We start from the raw sequence: 21,037 nt of genomic DNA on the forward strand, positions 1-21,037 counted from the left end.
AGAACAACAACAACACCAACAACAACTCCAACAACATCAAGAACAACAACAACAACCACCGATATCGATCTGCCCCGGGCACTCACAGCTCCACGCTGGTCAGGCGTTTATGCAGTCTGTCGAGGGCTTCGAGTTCGCGCTCTGCTATCCTCCTCAGTCCATCGTAATATTGCTCACCCTTGAAGCCGTGGCTTTCTTTCGACACCGCCCACCCATTGCGACGCAGCTTCTCGATCCGTGCTTGCCTGGCAGTGGCTCTTGGATCCGGTGGTCCTCGCTCTCCCGTCGCGCTTGTCGAGCGAGAGATGTCGCGGGCCGAGTGGGAGGCGGGATCTAGTGACCAGAAGCTTGCTAGGCGGTTCTGGGTCAGGGCTTTCGATTGGGCATGTTCTGCCTGCGCGGCATGGACTTGGTTTAGCTGCGTGTTGATGAAGGTGAGCTGGTTTCGTAACTGGTGGCGGAATTCGGACAGGCTGGCGTTGTAGTGAGTGAGGTCGGCACAGTAGAGATAGGCTTCGAGATGGTGATTGTGCGTATCAAGGCTGAAGGCCTCCTTGATCTTATCGTATCTTGGGGTGATCGGGAAAGGCGACCAGAGAGGGTCGGTGGAAACGGGAGACGGTGGAAATGGAAGGAGACCATCATAGCGAGCGATGAGTGTTTGCACAGCGGTCTTGCGTACAGGGGTAGATTTGGGAATCTGGACGATTCGAGTCCCGAGGACTTGGAAGTCTGTTTTGTGGTTGAAAGGCAATGGTGGTAAGGGTTTCGAGGTGCTTCCACGAGTATCATGACACCCCGAGTCACTGGGCTCGGGTTCTTGAGAGATGGTGGCAGACTTGCGCAATCGGCTGAATAGTGGAGATGGCACGAGCTCTTCGGTTAGTGTGTGCATTGTACTGAGACTCTTGAGAAGACGGTCTTTGTGGGTTGGATCTGAAGCTGTCGATGTCGTAGGGGTAGGACTCTGGTGTGGAGGAAGGATCTCTGCTGGTACTCCTCCCTCATCTTCTCCTTCCTCCGTCTCTTCTCCACTGGAATCATATTGAGGTTTGGAAGGGCAGGTCTGGACGGAGTACATGCTGTCAATGGAATTTGAGACTGGAAGGGACAAGGTATTATCGCATGGTGTTGGTGGCGAATGGATGTTCAGACGGTAGTGCACAGCTTTCGTAGGTGATCTGGCAGCCAGAGGCGACTCTTCGTGTTCCTTTTGATTTTGAAGTGTAGAGGTCGCATAAGGTAATGGAAGAACCCTCAAGGCGGTGTCAAGGCTGTCTCTTGCCAGTTCGAGGAAGTGGACTTTGTTTCTTGAAAAGTTGTGCGCAGCTAGACCCATGCACTCGTTACAAATGGCATGGTAGTACCAGAGAAATCCTTCGTGCAACGGATGCAACTGTGTTGGTCAGTAGATGTAGATGTCAATGTCATCGTTGTGGTGCCGGAAGAACCACCGCCATCACGGGCATCGACTTACCTTCAGTCCTTGGAGATCCTCACAGAGAGTGATACACTGTTTGTACTTGCGTGCCAGGTACAGACTTTGGACATTGACAAATTCATTCCGGTAGATTCCTAGAGTACCACCACAGCCTCGAACTTGCCTAACATGAGCTGGAGTACAACGCGCCTCCATGGCTGACAATCTGCCAGTGGTTGAAAGATGTGAGAGTTGATGGTTCGATCCACTGGCAGATATTCATGTGAGATTAAAGGCTGCAATCGTTGCATTGTTTCTCCAGCCTGAGAGCGAAGAATGTCACCTCTATACTCCCGAATTCACTTAATATCATGTCAACAAGCTTGTGAAGGGCGGCCGCCTGAATAATAACATGATCTTGTGATAGCCACCCGTTGCTCTGCCAAGATGATCTGTGATATGAGATGCAGCCTCCGGGGAGCATTCTCTAGGTCATTGCTTCGTTACTTTGACTTCAAGTTGTTCTCAGCAGTCACTCTAGCCGTCGAGGCTAACAAGACCTTCCTCAGTCATGTCATCCAATTGAGCTTCTATCCATTCTTGACCCCTCGACTGGCCAGCTGTACGTGCAGTGGCAGTAATATCATTCCCCTGTTGTAGCGCTTGAACAACGCTCACCCTAAACTGTGACACTGACTTCTGTTCACCATCTTGGTAGAGTTTACAAGCGTTGCGGTAAAACACGTCAGCGTTCTTCAAAAGCTGGCCCTCGTTCTTTGCTGCTTGTTGGTAGGACGTTGGGGGCCGCCCAAGTTGATACTGCAGCAAAGAACAGTTTCCACGAAGTAAATGCGTTTCGGCTATCTCATCTGGGATCGGCTCTGAGATATTCGCTGCGGTGGCTAGATTTGTTATGGCTGCAGACAAGGCATTCCAGCTCTGCGACGCATGAGAAGCCATCAATGGCTGTTCACGATCCTTGATCGATACGCTAAATGACATCAGGCTACTGGCGTTGGCCGAGAGAGCTGCAAATGATCCATTCAAGCCAAGTTCAGGGGTTTTAAAGGCGTCATCACGCTCTCTCTTGTATGTCTCTGCGTCGATAGATCCCATGCGATAACCGGCTTCGAGTAAGTTGGACATGAAAATGGCACTTGTCAAAGCCACCTCCTGCATTCGATCTGGTGTCGCCTCTCGGATGAGGACTGGTAGTTTTGTCTTGACCAGCTTGGCAGAGAATTCTTCCACCCAAGCAAGGCTGCTTGCCAATGCCGGGTTTGCCAACGAAGAAACAATGCTGCAGAGAGTGGTCAAAGTCCCCAGCTGTGCTAGAATGGTATCAATCAAAGTATCCTTGGTGACAGGCTCTACAATAGAAAACCACTGTTCTTCGTTGTTGTTCGCGGTTGTTGATGGGATTTGTTCAGTAGTATCTTCCAGCGTCGGAAGATTCACACCTCCAATGTCGTCCTCATCATCGTTCTGTGCCTCTAAACCTGCTTGTTGTTGCGTTGCTTCCTCCAGTTTCAGCTCTTGGAGCGCAAGGCATCGAGTTTGAAGTTCGAGTGCCTGTTCGAGCGTCTGGAGGGCTTGTTGATCAGCGCCGTCTCTAGCATAGATTTCCGCAATGCTGGTCAAAACCTGAGCTGTGTTGAAAATAGTGTCTGGATTTTCTTGGTCCAGATTGAGTGCATATTGATGGGCGTCTAAAGCTCTCTGGAGGGCTTCCAGCACCGGTGTTTGTAGCTGATTGACCAGGATTGGATGAGTAGCAACCTCTAAAAGAACGCGCGCTCTAGAGCCCTGTTGTCAGCCTCTTTCAGAAACCGATATCAATGTCGGATGAGACTAACTTGTTGTATGCAAGGTCGAGGCTAGTAGGAAACTTCCGTAGCCCTTCCTCATACGTTTCGAGCGCCTTTGAAAAGAAGCGCATGGACTTGGCGGCATCACCAGCTCTCCATTTGCCTGCAGCCTCTTCGAAATCTACTCCCGCTGTAGAAACGATCAAAACCCGGCTCGGATCATCGGATTCAGTAACAATGAAACTAACCTTGTTGAAAATCATCGGCGGTGCTTAAGATCTAGTAAATCTCAACACAACGTCTCCAAACACTATGAACCGTTAAGGCGATCTTACCTGCTCCGATTTCTTTTTGCCTTTGGAATGCTTAAGCAATGCTTTAGGTTTTGAGCCGGACATGACGACCATGAAAGACGGTGGTGGCGGTAGCGAGAAGAAATGGCTCTACTATCTACCCCGTGGTGGCTTCGCCAGCGGGCCACTTTTAGCAAGGAGTTGGGAGTTGAGTGAAGTAGTGTTCATGGGTGTTGTTTCGCTGCAATCCCAAAGATCTTGAGTCTGACAGTCTCTTGGTTTGTCACTCAATCATGGAGATTCAAAGATTTGAGTATCAGCCACATGAAGGGTGCCAGTCGATGGATCAATAATAGTAGTAGTAGGTATGTAAGATGTTGCACAGCATCAGGTTAGTGTGGGACGGAGAAAGTTGGGTAGCATGAAAAGAATTGGAGTGCTTCAAATGCCAGTGCAGTGGAGTGGTCACTCCCTCTGCAAGACTGCAACTATCCTCTACCACCGGGAGATCCCTTCTGGTGGATTCAAATTGGATGGAAAAATTCCACGCTGACACTGTACTCCATTCCACGAATGGTTAATATCAGCAACACTTGGTCCTGAGCCGTGGTGGTCAAAACTCCAGGCGACTCTGGCACTGTTGGTGCATCAAACTCATCTCGGCAAAAGTCATCGTCCCGTCCTCTCCGAGTCCGTGGTTGAGTTTTTCACCCCCACCGAACCGCCTGAATTCATTTCAACCTTGGAATCTGCCACTCCGCGGACCTTGAATTCAGTTGCAAGTTAGGAAGGGAGAGTTTGGTGTCGTGTGAGTGTGTCTCGTATCCCAAACAATTTTGACTCGGACCTTGATATTGGGATGACGATCTACCTATATGTCAGCGGCTCACCATTTACTCAACCTTGATTTGTGCATCAGACACGCCCACGAACGTAATATATCGATATAGGCAGGCGCCGTGACGAGATTCTTCTGCCACACAGCACATTGATTTGGTTCTTGACTACATCTTGACTCGAATATCCCGCCGGATATGGCCCAAGTACGAGGTACCTAGCTACTCTATTCGCGCATCCCACATGGTGGCTTTGGGCCAGTTACAGTTACCTACCTTCCTACTCGTAGGCCTCTAACTCGGGTACCTAGTACGTACCTGTACCTGGTTAGTTGATGTGTACGTCGAATACACCGGTGGTTATCTCAGCCTGAAGCAAGTAGTGAATGCTCTTCTAGTTCTTGAATCTGGTATACTCGAAAAATAATAATCCAGCGATCTCGTTTGAAGACCCGAATACACAAGAAAGGACTGTGACTTGGCTAGGCGTTTACCCTGGGCCTCTACTCGTAGGCTCTAGGTGTCCCCAAAGTCGCACTGCGTTCGGTAATGGCAGGCCATATTAATAGTGGCCCAGCCTGCAGAAGCCCAAACCCTACCAGGAAGCGAACACCCCCCTGGTCTTTTACCCACGCTCGGGCTACCAATTGTGTTGAGTCCAGCGCCCGAAACCATCAACTGATAGCTGCAACAGCCCACGCCAGTCTACAATCAACCAAGACCCCGCTGCCTGTGGGGTCCCTCAACTTGACTCTTGACTTTTCTCCCGCCCGGCCCTGCAGCATCATTTGCATCCCGACCACAACTGCACCACCTGCTCGTCGACCTCACCTTTTGTCCACCTGCCTATACGACGACATTACATACTCATTGAACTTGCGTCGTAGACCCTACTCATTGCATCGACGCCGCTACCCCAGTTTATAATCTCCCAAGAGTGTCTACCCTCCCACTTCGTCAAAATGGACCTATCTTGAGCGTCGTGTCTCTACCATCCCCATCCCGCAGCCCACATGCGGGCGCAATACACCATCTCTCCGCAGAACCCTCAGATGATGACTCAGGACGGTGGCCAGGCTGGAGGATGGCCTCAAGACATGCAAGATGACCATATGATCGCCGGGGTCGGCGATGATGACTTCACCAAATTTCTCGACCTCGATGGAAACGATTTCTCCCCGTTCTCCAACATGGTTCAGACTTCTTCAGGCCTCGACACTCCGATGGGCCGCCTGGCTTTCGGCACTGGTGCGGACCTGAATTTCAATGGCCAGGATCAGATGGAAATGTCAATGCCTCAAACCAACGACAATATCGGCTATCAGCATCCAATGCATCCAAGCCCGGCATATACACAATTTCAACAATATCCACAGATGCAAATGCAGCCTCATTATCATGTTCCACCTACCCCTGTGAGCGCCGAGATGCAGGCTGCAAAATACGTTCAGCACGTCGGGAGCAATGGTCAAATCCTTTTTGATCAACAACAGGTACGATTTTTCATTGCGATGGGCTCCATTGCGTGCTCATATGTCTAGGTTTCTTTTACTCCATTAGTTTCTCCCGCTCAGACTCCCATGGATGGTACATTTGTCATGTCCGATTATGGCTTGGCAGATGATTTCTTCAGTCCGTTGACATCGCCTGCCATAGAAGCGCAAACAGTCTACACCGGAGCCACCGCTTCTCCCATAGACCTCAATCTTGACCCGGCTAATACACAGCCTGCATCTGCAGGCCAGAAAAGACCTCGTCGAAAAGCGAGCAACATAGCCCGTACGCCTGTACGCAGTGTAAAACCGTCTCCAGTTACCAAACCTCAGCTTAGACGCCGTAATCCATCGTTGAGTTCGATATCGATTGACAGGTTAGGTCCCGCACTTGGGCAAGTACCTTATGGCTCGAATCTACTGCCGTTGGCTCCCGGCAGCACCACTTTCGCTGTAAGTGACGATTCGGTATCACCAGAACCATTATCAGAAGCGGTAATGCGGCCTCCACCGGTTCCTCAACCTGCCAAATCACCCCACCCACCAGTACTGAACAAGAAAAGTTCTGGCGGGAATGCGGTTACGCCGGCGACTTTGATGAGGATGCCCAGCGACCAAGCGCTAGGCTCAAAAGCACTCGCGCAGCAAGAAGATCCCAAGGAAGCAGAGGAGCCCATGGATGATATGATGCTACCTGCCGCAGTCTCTGTTGCGCCCCCAGTGCTGGCAACCATCGATACCAGTAAGGCTGGAGATGACAGCGAGACAACACCAACCATGTCCGCCAAGTCTGCGAAACTTAATGCCCTAAGTACACCGCGAAGCGCGTTGATTCGGTCGGAGTCGATGGAGAAATTTGCGAAACCAGGAAAGGTCGAGGGTCGAGGTGGACGAGCAAGTAAGAAGAGGCAAAGCACTTCGAATGCTACGATTTCGCCAGCATTGAGGCCGAAGATATCTCCAAGCATCAGTCCTCTGGTGCCCGCATCAGGTAAGGCTGTGACTAGACATGGCTGTGAATGATTGACTGACTTTTGACAGGTCCTGGCATGCAACACATTTCGCCCGACGCTAGTGCTTTATATCTTGCGTCCAAGTCAAACTACCAAAACATTTTGGAAGGCACACATCTCCCAGGAGTGTCGTATCCGGAGACCTTGGCCGAGAACTTAACATCAAAACGAACTTCTCACAAGATCGCAGAGCAAGGCAGACGCAATCGCATCAATCTCGCACTCAAAGAGATCGAGGCGCTTTTACCAGCATCAATATTAGGTCTTAATGGCAAGAAGGATCGAGCGAGCTCGCATGAGAACGAAGAAATGGAGGCCAAAGCGTCGGCATCGGCGTCGGCATCTGCTCAGGGAGCCAGCAAGGCAAGTACAGTGGAAATGGCGATTATTTATATCAGGAATTTGCAGAGCGAATTGGCCGAGACTAAAGACAAATTAGAGGCAGCAGAAAAACGGCTGGCCGAGGGGACGAGCAGTGCAGAAAGTCAGGCTTCCGAATGATCGAATGATAATCTATGGGGTTTGGCTTTTGGGCAACCTCTATTCCTACACCCAAGACGTGATGGATTAATGGCGAAATAGGTGTGATGATCTATTGACAGAAATGCGAACATACCAGATGGAAATGAGGGGGAGGCTTGCTCTATTTTGATTGGTGCATTGGAAATAAAACCGGATGGGATTAGCACAATTCGCGAAGCGATATCAGTATATTCGAAAGCGCAGCAAGATAGAGATTGTTGTTTTGTGCTTTTCCATGGTTGGTAGCCTTGGAAGTGGCATAAATAGCAGATATCATCAAACCTGCTTCCTATATGGCAGAGATCAGAAATACCACATGTGAATGTTTACAGTCTCGGCTTCATTCTTTCTCTGAAGTCAACGGTGAGTTCTAGGATTTTCTACGGGATACCAGACGAGGCGAGGCTGACCCGAGTCACGTGCCAGGGTCTGGCGTTGAACCGTGTGGGGGCTGCCCACTGGAACCAATTGGCCGACCAACGCTCTAGGCTGGTCTTGGCAGGTTTCCCCAACTGCGGTGGTAGCCTGGGAAAGAGCGATTGATTCCATCGACTTCTACGGAGTTGTGGTCCAAATTTTGTGTCTGCAGAATATAAACACCTCCAGCCTCTCTCACTGATTGCTCTTCTACACACCTGAAAAGCTTCATATTCCACCATACGACACTTGGTTGTCCTCTCTACTCATCAACCATATCTAATAGGTAAGCTCTTCCCCATACACCTTCTGCTTCTCTGCTCCAAACCGTCAAACTTCATATTGGATCAGCCCTCACTGTTCCTTTTGATTTGGCTCACCATCGACGCCGACCTGATTGCTCACAACCTTCTCTCACCTTCATTCATCTTGAACCTCACTTGAGCCAAACACTTACACCTTGCCACCAGACACACAATCCTCTCCACACCACCGCAATCATGTCTTCAGAAACCTTTGAGTTTCAGGCTGAGATCTCTCAGTTGCTCTCCCTCATCATCAACACCGTCTACTCCAACAAAGAGATCTTCCTACGAGAATTGATCTCCAACGCTTCAGACGCCCTTGACAAGATCAGATATGAAGCTCTCTCGGATCCCAGCAAGCTGGATTCCGGCAAGGATCTCAGAATCGACATCATTCCAGACAAGGAGAACAAGACCTTGACTATCCGCGATACTGGTATCGGCATGACCAAAGCTGTATGTACCTTCTACACTCTTTTTTTGTGAAGCCACTCAACTAATTGTTTGCTTTAGGATCTCGTTAACAATCTCGGTACCATTGCTCGCTCTGGCACCAAGCAGTTTATGGAGGCATTGAGCGCAGGTGCTGATGTTTCTATGATCGGCCAGTTCGGTGTCGGTTTCTACTCTGCCTACTTGGTCGCTGACAAGGTGACTGTCATCTCAAAGAACAATGATGATGAGCAATACATCTGGGAATCCAGCGCAGGTGGTACCTTCAAGATCGTGCAAGATGCCGATGGTGAAGATATCGGCCGTGGAACAAAGATCATCCTGCACCTCAAGGATGAGCAGACTGACTACCTGAATGAGTCCAAGATCAAGGAGGTTGTCAAGAAGCACTCCGAATTCATCTCATACCCGATCTACCTCCATGTCCTGAAAGAGACTGAGAAGGAGGTTCCTGATGAGGACGCCGAAGAAGTCGAGGAAGATGATGAGAAGAAGCCTAAGATCGAAGAGGTCGATGATGATGAGGAAGAGAAGAAGCCCAAGACCAAGAAGGTCAAGGAGTCCAAGATTGAGGAAGAAGAACTCAACAAGACTAAGCCCATCTGGACTCGCAACCCTTCAGACATCACCCAGGAGGAGTATGCTTCTTTCTATAAGTCTCTGTCCAACGATTGGGAAGACCATTTGGCCGTCAAGCACTTCTCTGTTGAGGGTCAGCTTGAGTTCCGCGCCATTCTGTTCGTCCCTAAGCGTGCTCCCTTCGATCTGTTCGAAACCAAGAAGACCAAGAACAACATCAAGTTGTATGTCCGTCGTGTCTTCATCACTGATGATGCCACCGATCTGATCCCGGAATGGCTCAGCTTCGTCAAGGGTGTCGTCGACTCGGAAGATCTTCCCCTCAACTTGTCTCGTGAGACTTTGCAACAGAACAAGATCATGAAGGTCATCAAGAAGAACATTGTCAAGAAGACCCTCGAACTCTTCAATGAGATTGCCGAGGATCGTGAGCAATTCGACAAGTTCTACACTGCCTTCAGCAAGAACATCAAGCTCGGTATCCACGAGGATTCTCAGAACCGTCAATCACTTGCCAAGCTACTTCGATTCAACTCTACCAAGTCTGGTGAAGAGACCACCTCTCTTACCGACTACATCACCCGCATGCCAGAACACCAGAAGCAGCTCTACTACATCACCGGCGAGTCTCTCAAGGCTGTTCAGAAGTCTCCCTTCCTCGACTCCCTCAAGGAGAAGAACTTTGAAGTCTTGTTCTTGGTTGACCCCATTGATGAGTACGCCATGACTCAGTTGAAGGAGTTCGAAGGCAAGAAGCTTGTCGACATCACCAAGGACTTTGAGCTCGAGGAGACCGATGAGGAGAAGAAGGAGCGTGAAGCCGAGGAGAAGGAATATGAAGGTCTCGCAAAGAGCCTCAAGAATGTTCTCGGTGACAAGGTTGAGAAGGTTGTTGTTTCTCACAAGCTCACCGGCTCTCCTTGTGCTATCCGAACTGGTCAATTTGGTTGGTCTGCCAACATGGAACGTATCATGAAGGCACAAGCTCTCCGTGACACATCCATGTCTTCGTACATGTCCTCCAAGAAGACCTTCGAAATCTCACCCAAGTCGCCCATCATCCGAGAACTCAAGAAGAAGGTTGAATCTGATGGTGAGAACGACCGAACTGTCAAGTCCATCACTCAACTTCTCTTCGAGACCTCCCTCCTTGTCTCTGGTTTCACTATTGAGGAACCTGCTGGCTTTGCTGAGCGTATCCACAAGTTGGTGTCTCTTGGTCTGAATGTTGATGAGGATGTCGAGACTTCGTCAGAGAAGGACGCTGATGAGGCCCCAGCCGCCGAGGCTGAGGGTGCCAGCACCATGGAGGAAGTTGATTAGATTCTTCCCCGTAGATGTTTCATAGGCAAGCACTCTGGTTAGCTTGTCCTTGTGTCATCTCCATTGGCGTTTGGTGTCGAATGTGTCTTCCCTTTCATCAACGATATCCCCGCAATGAGTGAATGGTTTGAAAGACAGAAATTCAGGGCAAAAAGTGGAATAAGGAAATATTTTGCCTCAGCATAGGTACCTAAGTAGTGAAATCAGAGCGACTCTAGTTTCTTCACGAGAATGGAGTTGATACCACGTGATGCTTCATTCAGAACAACTAGCTCGGTCTTGTCATTGTCTGTTTGCTCTTGACTCTCAATCATCTGTATCCCTTGATGCGGTGGCATAGATGCGGCCTTCCAAACGTCCACCACCAATGCCAAGCCTCACCCCTGTAAATACCCCGAGCCGCAATGACATTTTGTCCGCAGTGCCTGAACGGAACATTCTGTCCAGATGAGAATGACCAAGATTCGGGGCTGAACCAGAACATGTTATTGTCCACGCCCATGATCACTTTACCCTTGTTATAACATCCCTGCCTCCGTTGCATGCTCCGTGGCGTTTTGGGTGGTGGCCTGTCAACGGAGAATCCTGCGCATTCCTCCCTGCGCCAGGCGACTTTTCCGGCTAACGACGAACTTGAACATTCTCTACAAACGCGGTTTGACGATATATCACAGAACACCTCTCCACCATGCCTGTCAAGTCACGGTTTACGCGGCTTGACGCATTCACCAAGACCGTCGAAGATGCCCGCATACGAACCACCTCCGGAGGCATCGTGACCATCACTTCCATCCTACTGATCTTCTATCTCGTCTGGGGGGAATGGTCGGACTACAGACGAATACTGGTGCAGCCAGAGCTAATAGTGGACAAGGGAAGAGGTGAGTCTATACATACTACAATGGGGCCAACTATATTTGTTGCTTTGGGAGCATGACTGACCATGGCCTTCGTGTCTCTTTTCCTCTCTAGGCGAGAAGATGGAAATACATCTGAACATAACCTTCCCCCGAATACCGTGCGAACTCCTCACCCTCGATGTCATGGACGTTTCCGGCGAGCAGCAGACTGGTGTGGTACACGGAGTCAACAAGGTGCGGCTGTCACCCGCGAACGAAGGCTCCACGGTGATCGACACGCAAGCACTGCAACTGCACGCCCAAGACGGGGCATCCCACCTCGACCCCGAATACTGTGGCTCCTGCTACTCTGCCCCGTCACCGCCTGGCGCCGCGAAACCAGGCTGCTGCAACACTTGCGACGAGGTGCGCGAGGCCTACGCGCAGAACAGCTGGTCGTTCGGCCGGGGCGATGGCGTCGAGCAGTGCGAGCGCGAGGGGTACGGAGAGCGGCTGGACGCACAACGCCATGAGGGTTGCCGGATCGAAGGGGTCATCCGGGTCAACAAAGTCGTGGGCAACTTCCACATCGCGCCCGGCCGCAGCTTCAGCAACGGCAACATGCACGTGCACGACCTGAACAACTACTTCGACAGCCCGATCGAGGGCGGCCACACCTTCACACACGAGATCCACTCGCTGCGCTTTGGCCCACAGCTCGATGACGGCGGATCTTCGTCCTCGTCCTCCTCCACCAAGAAATGGAGCGACCACCACCACTCGAACCCGCTCGACGGGAACAAGCAGGAGACCGACGAAGCGGGCTTCAACTTTATGTACTTCATCAAAGTCGTCTCGACGTCGTATCTGCCCCTGGGCTGGGACGAGGACCGCTCGCTCAAGCAGCACTCCAGCCTCGCGGACCTGATCCCGCTCGGCATGCAGGGCAAAGGCGCCGGCAGCCAGGGCTCCATCGAAACTCACCAGTACTCGGTCACGTCGCACAAGCGGTCCTTGAGTGGCGGCACCGATGCTTCCGAGGGCCATAAAGAGCGCCTGCACGCCCACGGCGGTATCCCCGGCGTCTTCTTCTCGTATGATATCAGTCCGATGAAGGTCGTGAACCGCGAGGCTCGGCCAAAGACTTTTGCCAATTTCTTGACCGGGGTTTGTGCTGTCATTGGGGGCACGTTGACGGTTGCGGCCGCGATTGATCGAGGCCTTTATGAGGGGAGTACGCGGTTGAAGAAGAGCCATACTGGTTGATAAAGGGTTGGATGTGGAGAGTGGAGGGATCAGACAGAGGATTACCTGGAACTGAAATGGGGACGTGAAATGAAATGATCAAAACAAATTCTCTTGCTTCGCTTTTCTTTGAGATGCGTGGAACCACTGGTTACTAAATCTAGACTCTTGCTACTCCCTGGGCTTTAGAGGGCCAGAGGGAAGTGCCAATATGTACGTGTTATGGAGATGTTGTTGCATCAAGCACTGGGCGTCGTGGATCGCAATTACTCCAAAAAATTCAAAGTGACAATCTACACGGTAGAACATTTGGGTACTTCTGGTCGTCCCCGTGCATTTGAACAACATTTCCCAGAGCGGGCTTGACAAGGAAAGCATCGGATCTCAAACCGATTTTGGTTGAAACTTTCGAAGCTCTCCACGAGTCATGGTGCTTGACTGTTCGTGATACTGCGTGCACTCCACTTCAAAACAACGGCGTGGTAATCGGCCGGGTACCTAGAGTCCTTTTGGCGACACCAGAAAGTAAGAGTCAGCATATTCTCATCCCAGGCCAACACATCTATGGTAGGACGGTATGAAGGATTCCAGAGCGAATCTTGCCACTCGAGAAAACGAGCGCAATGAGGGGACAGGGAAACAAAATATTTTTTTTATCAGAAGAACCTTTTTCTAAGCATCGACAACAAGCAAAAGTCACATAACGGGCCAGACTCGAAACACGCTCTCGCCTCCCCCGCCGATAACACCGCAAATCACGGACCACACAGCAAGAGAACAGTCAAAACCCTTCCTTGACAGGCATTTGACGATGCCTTGAAGGTAGGGAAAATCGCGTCACCTTGGAGTGCTTTCCCGCGTGAGTGGTAGAATGGCAAAATGGGGGTGGACAAGAGTCGCTTTTTCGGTCCAAATTACCCGGACTCTCGCCTGCATCCTTTTCCGGCTCTTCCTAATGCCGTGAGGTTTCTTGAAGTCATCATGTTTGGTATTTTGATAGTTTGTTGTTGGTGCTCTTGTTGTTCGGGGTTGGAAGTGTAGATGTTGAGGTTATGTTGGGCTTGGGAAAGACTCCATGTGGGAAAGAACTCACCTGTTAGAAAAGAAGGATCATTCGGCTTGCACTTTGTCGGCGAGAACATTAGTATCGTACGGACATTGTGATGCATGCACTGGCGTGATGAAAGGCATAAATCGAGGCGAAGACAGCTTCATGGTGGAAGGACGAAACCGGTTTGGGTAGTCCAGGCAAAACAAGGCTCACTTTGAACATAGTACCAAGCCGACGATCTGCTTGGCCGTCTATACTCGGCATCAGAGTACGTGACCTTCCAAAAGCAGGACGGGGTTGATGGCGATGGACGAGAGGGTGAGGAATCTTGAAAGTCAAAAAAGTCGAATCAGGTAGATGTTTGAGATCCTCGCCAAGAAATTATAGAAATTTAGAGGCTTGTCCAAATAGCGTTAGCTTCGTTGGGACGCGTTGATGTTCCTAGCAGCACTTCAACAACTTAACTCTCGCATAAACACTCCTTTTCATGTCTGAGGATTCAATCGCTCAACTGGGTGTCACACCTCTTCCATTGGAAAAACACCAAACCCTGTCTGTCTCGTATCAATTCAAGTGCTACACCTTCGGGATATCTGCGTAATATGTGCCGTGGTCCAAAGCAAGAAACGGTTTCTCTGAGGTCTCTAGACGACGCCTGTAACTATGTCGCTCGATGTTTGAAATGACGAAGGAGAACCCGATTTCCGATGTGCTGTGGTATTGTGCTTCTCGAGGCATCGCCGAATTGATTGCTCGGGTGATCAACATCACAATGGTCTTCACCATTACATATTTGTTTCCTTTCCTAACTCACAGAGCAACTCATCATGTGAATGCTAGGCAATACAACTGAACGATCGGATTACCAATCGATGTGCAAGAGCGACCCTAGCCTACGGTCAGTGTCCTCCAGATGGGTCTTCATATCCGTCCAGAGACGACCACAACCAGCCTCTAGTTCATACCTATTTGAGCATATTCTTTATTTCCTGATTGGGACATTTCCTCCTTTCCTTGGAAACTCTGGGCCGTCGTTATTCTGAGATCTAAATGATACTTATATGTTCATGGACAGGCATGCAAAGAGTCTTCATGCAGTCGGAGACTTCAATGATAAATCGCTGAACTAAGTCAATTCTGCAGCGGCACATTAGCAGCACCATTCACGTATTGGTACTGTAAGTGCTTGGAGTTTTCTATTCCAAAATTGTCTCTTAGGGAACATTTAAGGGGGAAAATATCTCAGGACTGCGTTGCAGATAACTACGATTCCGCCGCTCCTATACTCAGACGTTGAGGTTTGTCGACCCTATTAGACTGGATACTTGTGTGCGGCCTGTTGCCCTCAGCTACTTGTATATCTTGGAGAGGATCATTCTAGTGTTCAACATCTGGAATCATGCCCACTGTTCCGAAGTTGAAGCTCTATACGGATTCAACTCCCAATGGCATCAAGATTAGCATGGCCTTGGAGGAGCTCGGACTCTCATACGAAGTTGAGCACATCGATATCAGCACCAACCGCCAGAAAGAGCCATGGTTCCTCGATATCAACCCAAATGGCCGCATTCCAGCCATTGTGGATACATCTGACGATGGTGAGCAGATCAGGATTTTTGAGGGTGGAAGCATTCTACAATACTTGACCGTGCGGTACGATCCCGAGTACAAGCTATCCTTCCCTCGGGCCAGTAAAGAATATTGGGAGTGCAATAATTTCCTGTTCTTCCAGCATGGAGGTTGGTAGAAAACTCCATGAATACTGTGTTGCAGCACTGACCGATAATCTACTCAATCTAGGTATTGGGCCTATGCAAGGACAAGCAGCCCACTTCTCCCGTTATGCACCAACCAAGATTCAATATGGCATTGATCGATATACCACAGAGACAAAACGGCTGTACAAAGTCCTCGATACACAACTGGCCAAATCTACATCCGGATTCTTAGTCGGGGATCACATCTCCATTGCAGACGTTGCAAACTTATCGTGGGTCATCTTCGGTCCCTATGTGGATGTCGATCTGGCGAAATTTCCACATTTGCAAAAGTGGGAAGTCATGATGAGCGAAAGGCCAGGGATCTGTAGAGGTTTCCATGTGCCTTATCCTTTAAGGATCAAGGACAAGAACCAAGATGCGACAGCTATGAAGGATTATCAGAACAGAAATACCGACTGGATCATGAGGCAGATGAAAGCCGATCAGGAGGCCTTCAGTAAGGGTTAAAATACTTACGATTGACACGCTAGCTGAGAGATGAACTTGATGCTGAACAGCCATCACTATCAATCTAGATATCCATAAGCCCTCGAAGATTGGAATTGAGCGTAGTGCTAGTTAACTTTCCATCCACATCTGTTATTCCTCTTACTGCGGAATGAGAGAGCTTGCTTAAAAGCCCCCACGCCTGGCTTCTCGAGACATTGGTGTGACCATTCTTCATCCTCTAATTGCCACGTATTGATACACATTCATTGTTTGGCGTGAGCTACCTGGGTAGCCTAAGTAGCGTTAGAACAAAAGTACATATATCATCCTCATAGCTCATTAATATAATTCTCGAAGAGCTTTTGAACTCATGATCATAGATTCCTCGTCTCCTCCCAGAAAGTCCTGACCTGAGACTCGAACGCCTTTTCGGACCAGATAAATTGCTTCATTACCTCCATCGTTGTGCTCCACGAGTAGTTTAGTGACGCCAATCTTGGGTAGTAATCTTGTTGTGCAAGCGTAATGTAACTCAAGCGGGTGGGCCCCTCTGGCGCGAAGGCGCCGCCAACGTACAGCAGCCACATCAGGAGCTCGTCGTGCCCCTCCCAGATAGAGCTGTCGTATTCTTTTTGGAGTAGCTGTAAGATACCTGCTGAGATGTGAGGCTGAAAATGCTGTCAGTACGATTTGATGATCTTTTTTCCCGCGGGTAGCAACAGCAAAACTTACGGGTACGATGGACATGCGCCAGACCTTGCAGCACATCATATTGGCACATAGATACGCTGCTAGCCGACAGCACTCCTGTAGGAAAGACATTTGCCCTAGCTGTCCTAGATTGCTGAGTCGGGACTGTATCGAGGCTTGCTGGTTATCCACATGCATCATCGATACCGTATCTTCGAACCTGTAGATTGGGGAATCACGAATCTTTGACAGGGCATTGACGTCTCTGAGTACTTCTATAAGCTCCTGGTCGAATATTGATGATCTTGACTGGAGACCGGGCGGTAAGACGAATATCTCTGGTGCAAATACGTCCCTCTGCCAATGCATCTCAGAAAAGGTACGGTGGTCCACTGTCCGGTCTGATTCGGTCAGAACGTGCCCGTACAAGTCTTGCCTATACTACGTGAGGAAAAGTCTTTACAGAGAAGAATTTGGACTTCACATACCAGAAAATAGCGCGTTTAATGCCATCAGTCAAAATCATAAAGGATACACTGCACGACCGTAGCAGGTTCATGACAGCTTTCATGTGCATCTCCACTCTAGGCCGAACACCCATGCGTATCTGTGATTGATCAGTAACAGAATGAAGGAAGGGATCTGTTCCGTTTCCCTACCTCGACGCCAGCAAGTAGAAGTATAGCTCCCAATGTCGAGATTACTGTGGTGGCATCGAGTAAAGTGATCCGTTCACGGACAATCTTGATAGTTTCCAACTGGTACCGAAGACAATCATCGTCAAAGATACCCCCACTCACTCCGAAGTGAGTAGTTAGCAGCACTGCCGATAATAGAGCTGGATCGTGTAGGCTTGTACGGAATACGGAGCGGAAACTTTGAAGCGACAGATTGTCTCCGATGCTGAATACTGGCTCGACGGCTTTCTTCGCCTTTGCTGGATACATGATTTAGGTAAGTTCTGTGCCATAATATTGCCCTATACCAGTTCTAGAGATCAAACCCACTTACCAGATCCCAGCAGCCATCTTAGTGTCAATGAATCGGCACTGTGATGTGGAAGAATCCTTAATGGCCGGGCGATGGAGACCGGCTGAAGCATGTGCTTCTCCGTCTGCGTGGCGTTCTCGCCGTGCGGAGCTTGAGTATGGTCTACATGGTCGAAAGAAACTGTACGAAATTGAAGCGACCTGGAACTGGCCTTTTGTCGTTTGGTTTGAAGTCCCTGCTTTACAGCATGTGATCGAATTTGACGTCTAAATTCCCGATCCTTGGCATCACGAGGGTTTTGGATAGATGCGAACTTGAATCGTATCTCTGGACCTTGAGTGTCAGTTTGTAAATGGGCGACACAGGGACACCGCAGTAACATACTTGTCCCGTCGCTCTCTTGAGACTTGCTCTTACTTTCCCTGCATTCTTCTGCTGCTTGGGACAGTTGCGCCATTGCTGCAATGGATGGAGGTTTATATCCTAAAAGGGCAAAATCTCAAATGGTACCAAAAGCCACTCACTGGCTGCGTACCAAGGTTACGAGATGTCTACGACAAGACAGAGGATGGTGTACTTAAACGGCAAAACCTCTCCAGGGCAAGTGGTTCCAAGTTCACTAAACTGACTCTCTGCTAAACTTTGTCAGCCGGCTCCATTGCCAGTATAGGCTAGTGTGAGACTGAAACAGGTTAGAGGCTTTCAAAGACCCGCACTACGTCATTTAGCCTTGCTGGTGGTTCTATCAACCAGAAATGCTCGTCGCGTTCATACCGATACGTCAGCATACCTCAAGTGTGGACGACAATATCGCTTTAGAACTGTGGATACTTCTGGCTCCGTCCAAGCCTGCTTACCTGAGTCGCTTGAATAGAATGTGCGAGTAAAACGTCCGAAGGGGTCTTGGTTCTACTCACTGAATGCTCCAAATCTGGTCTAAGCGATAGTCATTGGAGTGGATGAAGGATAGAGCAGTGTGTCGGCGGGAAAATAACGCAGCCATTATGACGGAACTCGCCTTATTCAGGGGAGAGAGGGAGGTATGGCAATGGATTCGCACTATTTAGTCGTGCCCAGGTCCAGATAATGACTGAAGTCGCGGCCCTAACAATCTAACAGACGCAACAATGAATTCACGATTATTCGAACCCCTGAAGATCGGCAAGATCGAAGTCAATCACCGCATCATAATGCCAGGTGTAAGCCGCATGAGAGCCACCGACGACCATGTACCAACGGACATGATGCTGGAGTACTATACTCAGCGAGCTGCTGTCCCAGGAACACTCATAGTTACCGAGGCCAACCTAATCGCAACGGAGCACCGCGGCTACACGAATGCCCCTGGAATCTGGTCACAAGAGCAGATAAGCGCTTGGAAGAAGATCACCGACGCGGTCCACAAGAAGGGGAGCTACATGTTCCTTCAAGTGATGACTATGGGCCGCATGGCTGATCCAGCTGAGGCGAAGAAAGAGGGCTTCACCATAGTCGGAGCCAGTGCTATTCCCTGGACAGAGGGGGCCGTGGTACCTGAACCCATGACTGTGGAGTCTATTCGACAGATGGTTCAGGCCTTCGGACAAGCTGCCAAGAATGCCATCGAAGCAGGTTTCGACGGCGTGGAAGTGCTTGGAGGCAATGGCATGCTCATTGAGCAGTTCATCCAGCCTGTTACGAACACCCGAAACGATGAGTACGGCGGCAGCATCGAAAACAGGACTCGTCTGGTCAAAGAAATATTGCAAATTATGGCCACCAATATCGGACCTGAGCGACTGGGACTTCGACTCACGCCATGGAGCCGATATCTCAACATGGGGATGGACGATCCTGTCGAGCAGTACTCTCAGGTCCTACGAGCAGCGAATGATTTACAGATCGGATACATCCACCTGGTCGAGTCCCGGGTCAAAGGAGGGGACGATGTGGTCAGCAACGACAAACTTGATTTCGCATTCCCTTTATTCAGGGGCCCGTTCATCGTTGCTGGAGGGCATACTGGTGATTCTGCACGTAAACTAGTGGACCAAGATTTTCCAGAGAGTGATATTGCTGTGGCTTTTGGAAGACATTTCATCGCCAACCCTGACCTAGTATTCAGGATCAAACATGACTTAGCACTCAATCCGTATGATCGGAGCTCCTTCTATTCTCTGAAGGAGCCGAAGGGCTACATTGATTATCCATTTAGTCCCGAGTACCTGGAGAGCGAACAGACGAGATCACAGTAGTTTCATAGAATATTTTACATTAGATGCTCAGAAGTTGAAGATTATTAGAATTGCTTTGTGAGTACGATTATCTCTTGCGGCGTGTGACAGGCTTTTGAGGGATAGCAGATACCTCCATGTTACATGTCTTTTTTGGCATGAGACAGAATTTTTGATGGGACTAGGTCAGGGGATTGAGCCTTCCATTTATTTCAGTTGTTCTAGCAGTTCCCTTGCACGTTTCTGATACTCAGCTGTTGCGAAGAACATGATCGTTGGTCCAACACTAATTCTTGCCACACCAAGCTCAGCCAGCTGACGCACCGACAGGCCTTGCTTGTCCCATTTCAAAGACACGTTCAGACGGCCATCGAATGCTTTCACCATTTCTTCAACTTCGTCACGACTGACGCCTCTCTTACCTCCTCCCCAAACAAAGACGGTAGTCGCTCCAGCTTCGAGGTACTTTTTCCCACGTTCAATTGCCTCCTCCAACTTTCCACCCATGACGAGGGTATCACACCTTGCATTGACCACAAAATCAGGTACACCGGCCTTGCTCGCAGCACTCAAAGCTCTGCTAACACGTGCTGCCGCCTCGTCTGGCGCGTACAGTGTTTTGGACTCTTTATCACAATCTTCGAGATTGATGCCAACAGCACCCGCTTCGATGACCTGGCGTATTGCATCCTCGAGTTTGGTACCGTAACCATCCTGCAGATCGACTGTGAAAGGCTTATTATACTCCGCTGCCACATTGCCTATCAGACGTGCTGCTGCGATGTTTTGTTGGAGTGACAAGTGGTCATCGTCTGTCCCAGCAGCCATCGCCACCGAGTATGAGGCTGTAGCAATAGCATTGCATGATGGGAGGGGAGCGACCGCTCTGGCAGACAGCAAATCGTAGACATTTGCGAGTATGAGTGGCTCGCCTGGTCTATGCAGGTAACCAAAGCTTTTAGCCAGGTCGTTGAGTCCCTTGTAACCCATTGTTTCCCAAGTCGGGTTTTTAGGCCGTCAATGCTGATCTGGAGTAATTACGCCTTTGTCTCGAGGGTGTCGAATAGAGAAGGGCGATTCAGAAGTGAAGGAGCCACGGTAATTGAGGCTTGCTTGAGAAGCAACGACCTAGCAGATCATTTATAGTGATCCTAGGACGAGATCTAATTCCTCATGATGCGTCCTGTTGGCGGCAATCCTGCCCGCCTGTGGTCGTAATTGTGGTACGCCCCTTAGTATTCAATTACCAACTCATCCCAAGCTGATACACTTTTACGTGCATCTTCATTAGACCTGATGGTGGTGACATACGATGAAAAAGGCCCAAAGGCATCTTT

At 49.7% G+C, this 21,037-nt stretch overlaps 8 protein-coding genes across 8 annotated transcripts; 5 read left to right on the forward strand and 3 right to left on the reverse strand.

Annotated features, from left to right (window-relative positions):
• Window positions 1-82: 82 nt before the first annotated feature.
• On the reverse strand, window positions 83-1,636 carry LTR84_004513 (uncharacterized protein; the record flags this gene model as incomplete). The annotated part of the gene is made up of 2 exons (XM_064848090.1): window positions 83-1,396; window positions 1,478-1,636. The coding sequence occupies 2 exons, from the start codon at window positions 1,634-1,636 to the stop codon at window positions 83-85; spliced, it is 1,473 nt and encodes a 490-aa protein (XP_064710714.1).
• Window positions 1,637-1,957: 321 nt separating this feature from the next.
• Window positions 1,958-3,626, reverse strand: LTR84_004514 (uncharacterized protein; the record flags this gene model as incomplete). Its single annotated transcript, XM_064848091.1, has 4 exons — window positions 1,958-3,218; window positions 3,277-3,418; window positions 3,477-3,507; window positions 3,564-3,626. The coding sequence occupies 4 exons, from the start codon at window positions 3,624-3,626 to the stop codon at window positions 1,958-1,960; spliced, it is 1,497 nt and encodes a 498-aa protein (XP_064710715.1).
• Window positions 3,627-5,370: 1,744 nt separating this feature from the next.
• Window positions 5,371-7,364, forward strand: LTR84_004515 (uncharacterized protein; the record flags this gene model as incomplete). Its single annotated transcript, XM_064848092.1, has 3 exons — window positions 5,371-5,850; window positions 5,899-6,841; window positions 6,892-7,364. The coding sequence occupies 3 exons, from the start codon at window positions 5,371-5,373 to the stop codon at window positions 7,362-7,364; spliced, it is 1,896 nt and encodes a 631-aa protein (XP_064710716.1).
• A 938-nt stretch (window positions 7,365-8,302) lies between these two features.
• Window positions 8,303-10,462, forward strand: LTR84_004516 (uncharacterized protein; the record flags this gene model as incomplete). The annotated part of the gene is made up of 2 exons (XM_064848093.1): window positions 8,303-8,563; window positions 8,621-10,462. The coding sequence occupies 2 exons, from the start codon at window positions 8,303-8,305 to the stop codon at window positions 10,460-10,462; spliced, it is 2,103 nt and encodes a 700-aa protein (XP_064710717.1).
• Window positions 10,463-11,150: 688 nt separating this feature from the next.
• On the forward strand, window positions 11,151-12,567 carry LTR84_004517 (uncharacterized protein; the record flags this gene model as incomplete). Its single annotated transcript, XM_064848094.1, has 2 exons — window positions 11,151-11,343; window positions 11,435-12,567. The coding sequence occupies 2 exons, from the start codon at window positions 11,151-11,153 to the stop codon at window positions 12,565-12,567; spliced, it is 1,326 nt and encodes a 441-aa protein (XP_064710718.1).
• Window positions 12,568-14,996: 2,429 nt separating this feature from the next.
• LTR84_004518 (uncharacterized protein) lies at window positions 14,997-15,825 on the forward strand (the record flags this gene model as incomplete). Its single annotated transcript, XM_064848095.1, has 2 exons — window positions 14,997-15,336; window positions 15,398-15,825. The coding sequence occupies 2 exons, from the start codon at window positions 14,997-14,999 to the stop codon at window positions 15,823-15,825; spliced, it is 768 nt and encodes a 255-aa protein (XP_064710719.1).
• Window positions 15,826-18,614: 2,789 nt separating this feature from the next.
• Window positions 18,615-19,721, forward strand: LTR84_004519 (uncharacterized protein; the record flags this gene model as incomplete). Its single annotated transcript, XM_064848096.1, has 1 exon — window positions 18,615-19,721. The coding sequence occupies one exon, from the start codon at window positions 18,615-18,617 to the stop codon at window positions 19,719-19,721; it is 1,107 nt and encodes a 368-aa protein (XP_064710720.1).
• A 186-nt stretch (window positions 19,722-19,907) lies between these two features.
• LTR84_004520 (uncharacterized protein) lies at window positions 19,908-20,690 on the reverse strand (the record flags this gene model as incomplete). The annotated part of the gene is made up of 1 exon (XM_064848097.1): window positions 19,908-20,690. The coding sequence occupies one exon, from the start codon at window positions 20,688-20,690 to the stop codon at window positions 19,908-19,910; it is 783 nt and encodes a 260-aa protein (XP_064710721.1).
• Between the last annotated feature and the right edge of the window lie 347 nt (window positions 20,691-21,037).

The sequence above is a fragment of the Exophiala bonariae genome (assembly GCF_035927105.1).
Source record: "Exophiala bonariae strain CCFEE 5792 chromosome Unknown scaffold_2, whole genome shotgun sequence".
Lineage (NCBI taxonomy): Eukaryota > Fungi > Ascomycota > Eurotiomycetes > Chaetothyriales > Herpotrichiellaceae > Exophiala > Exophiala bonariae.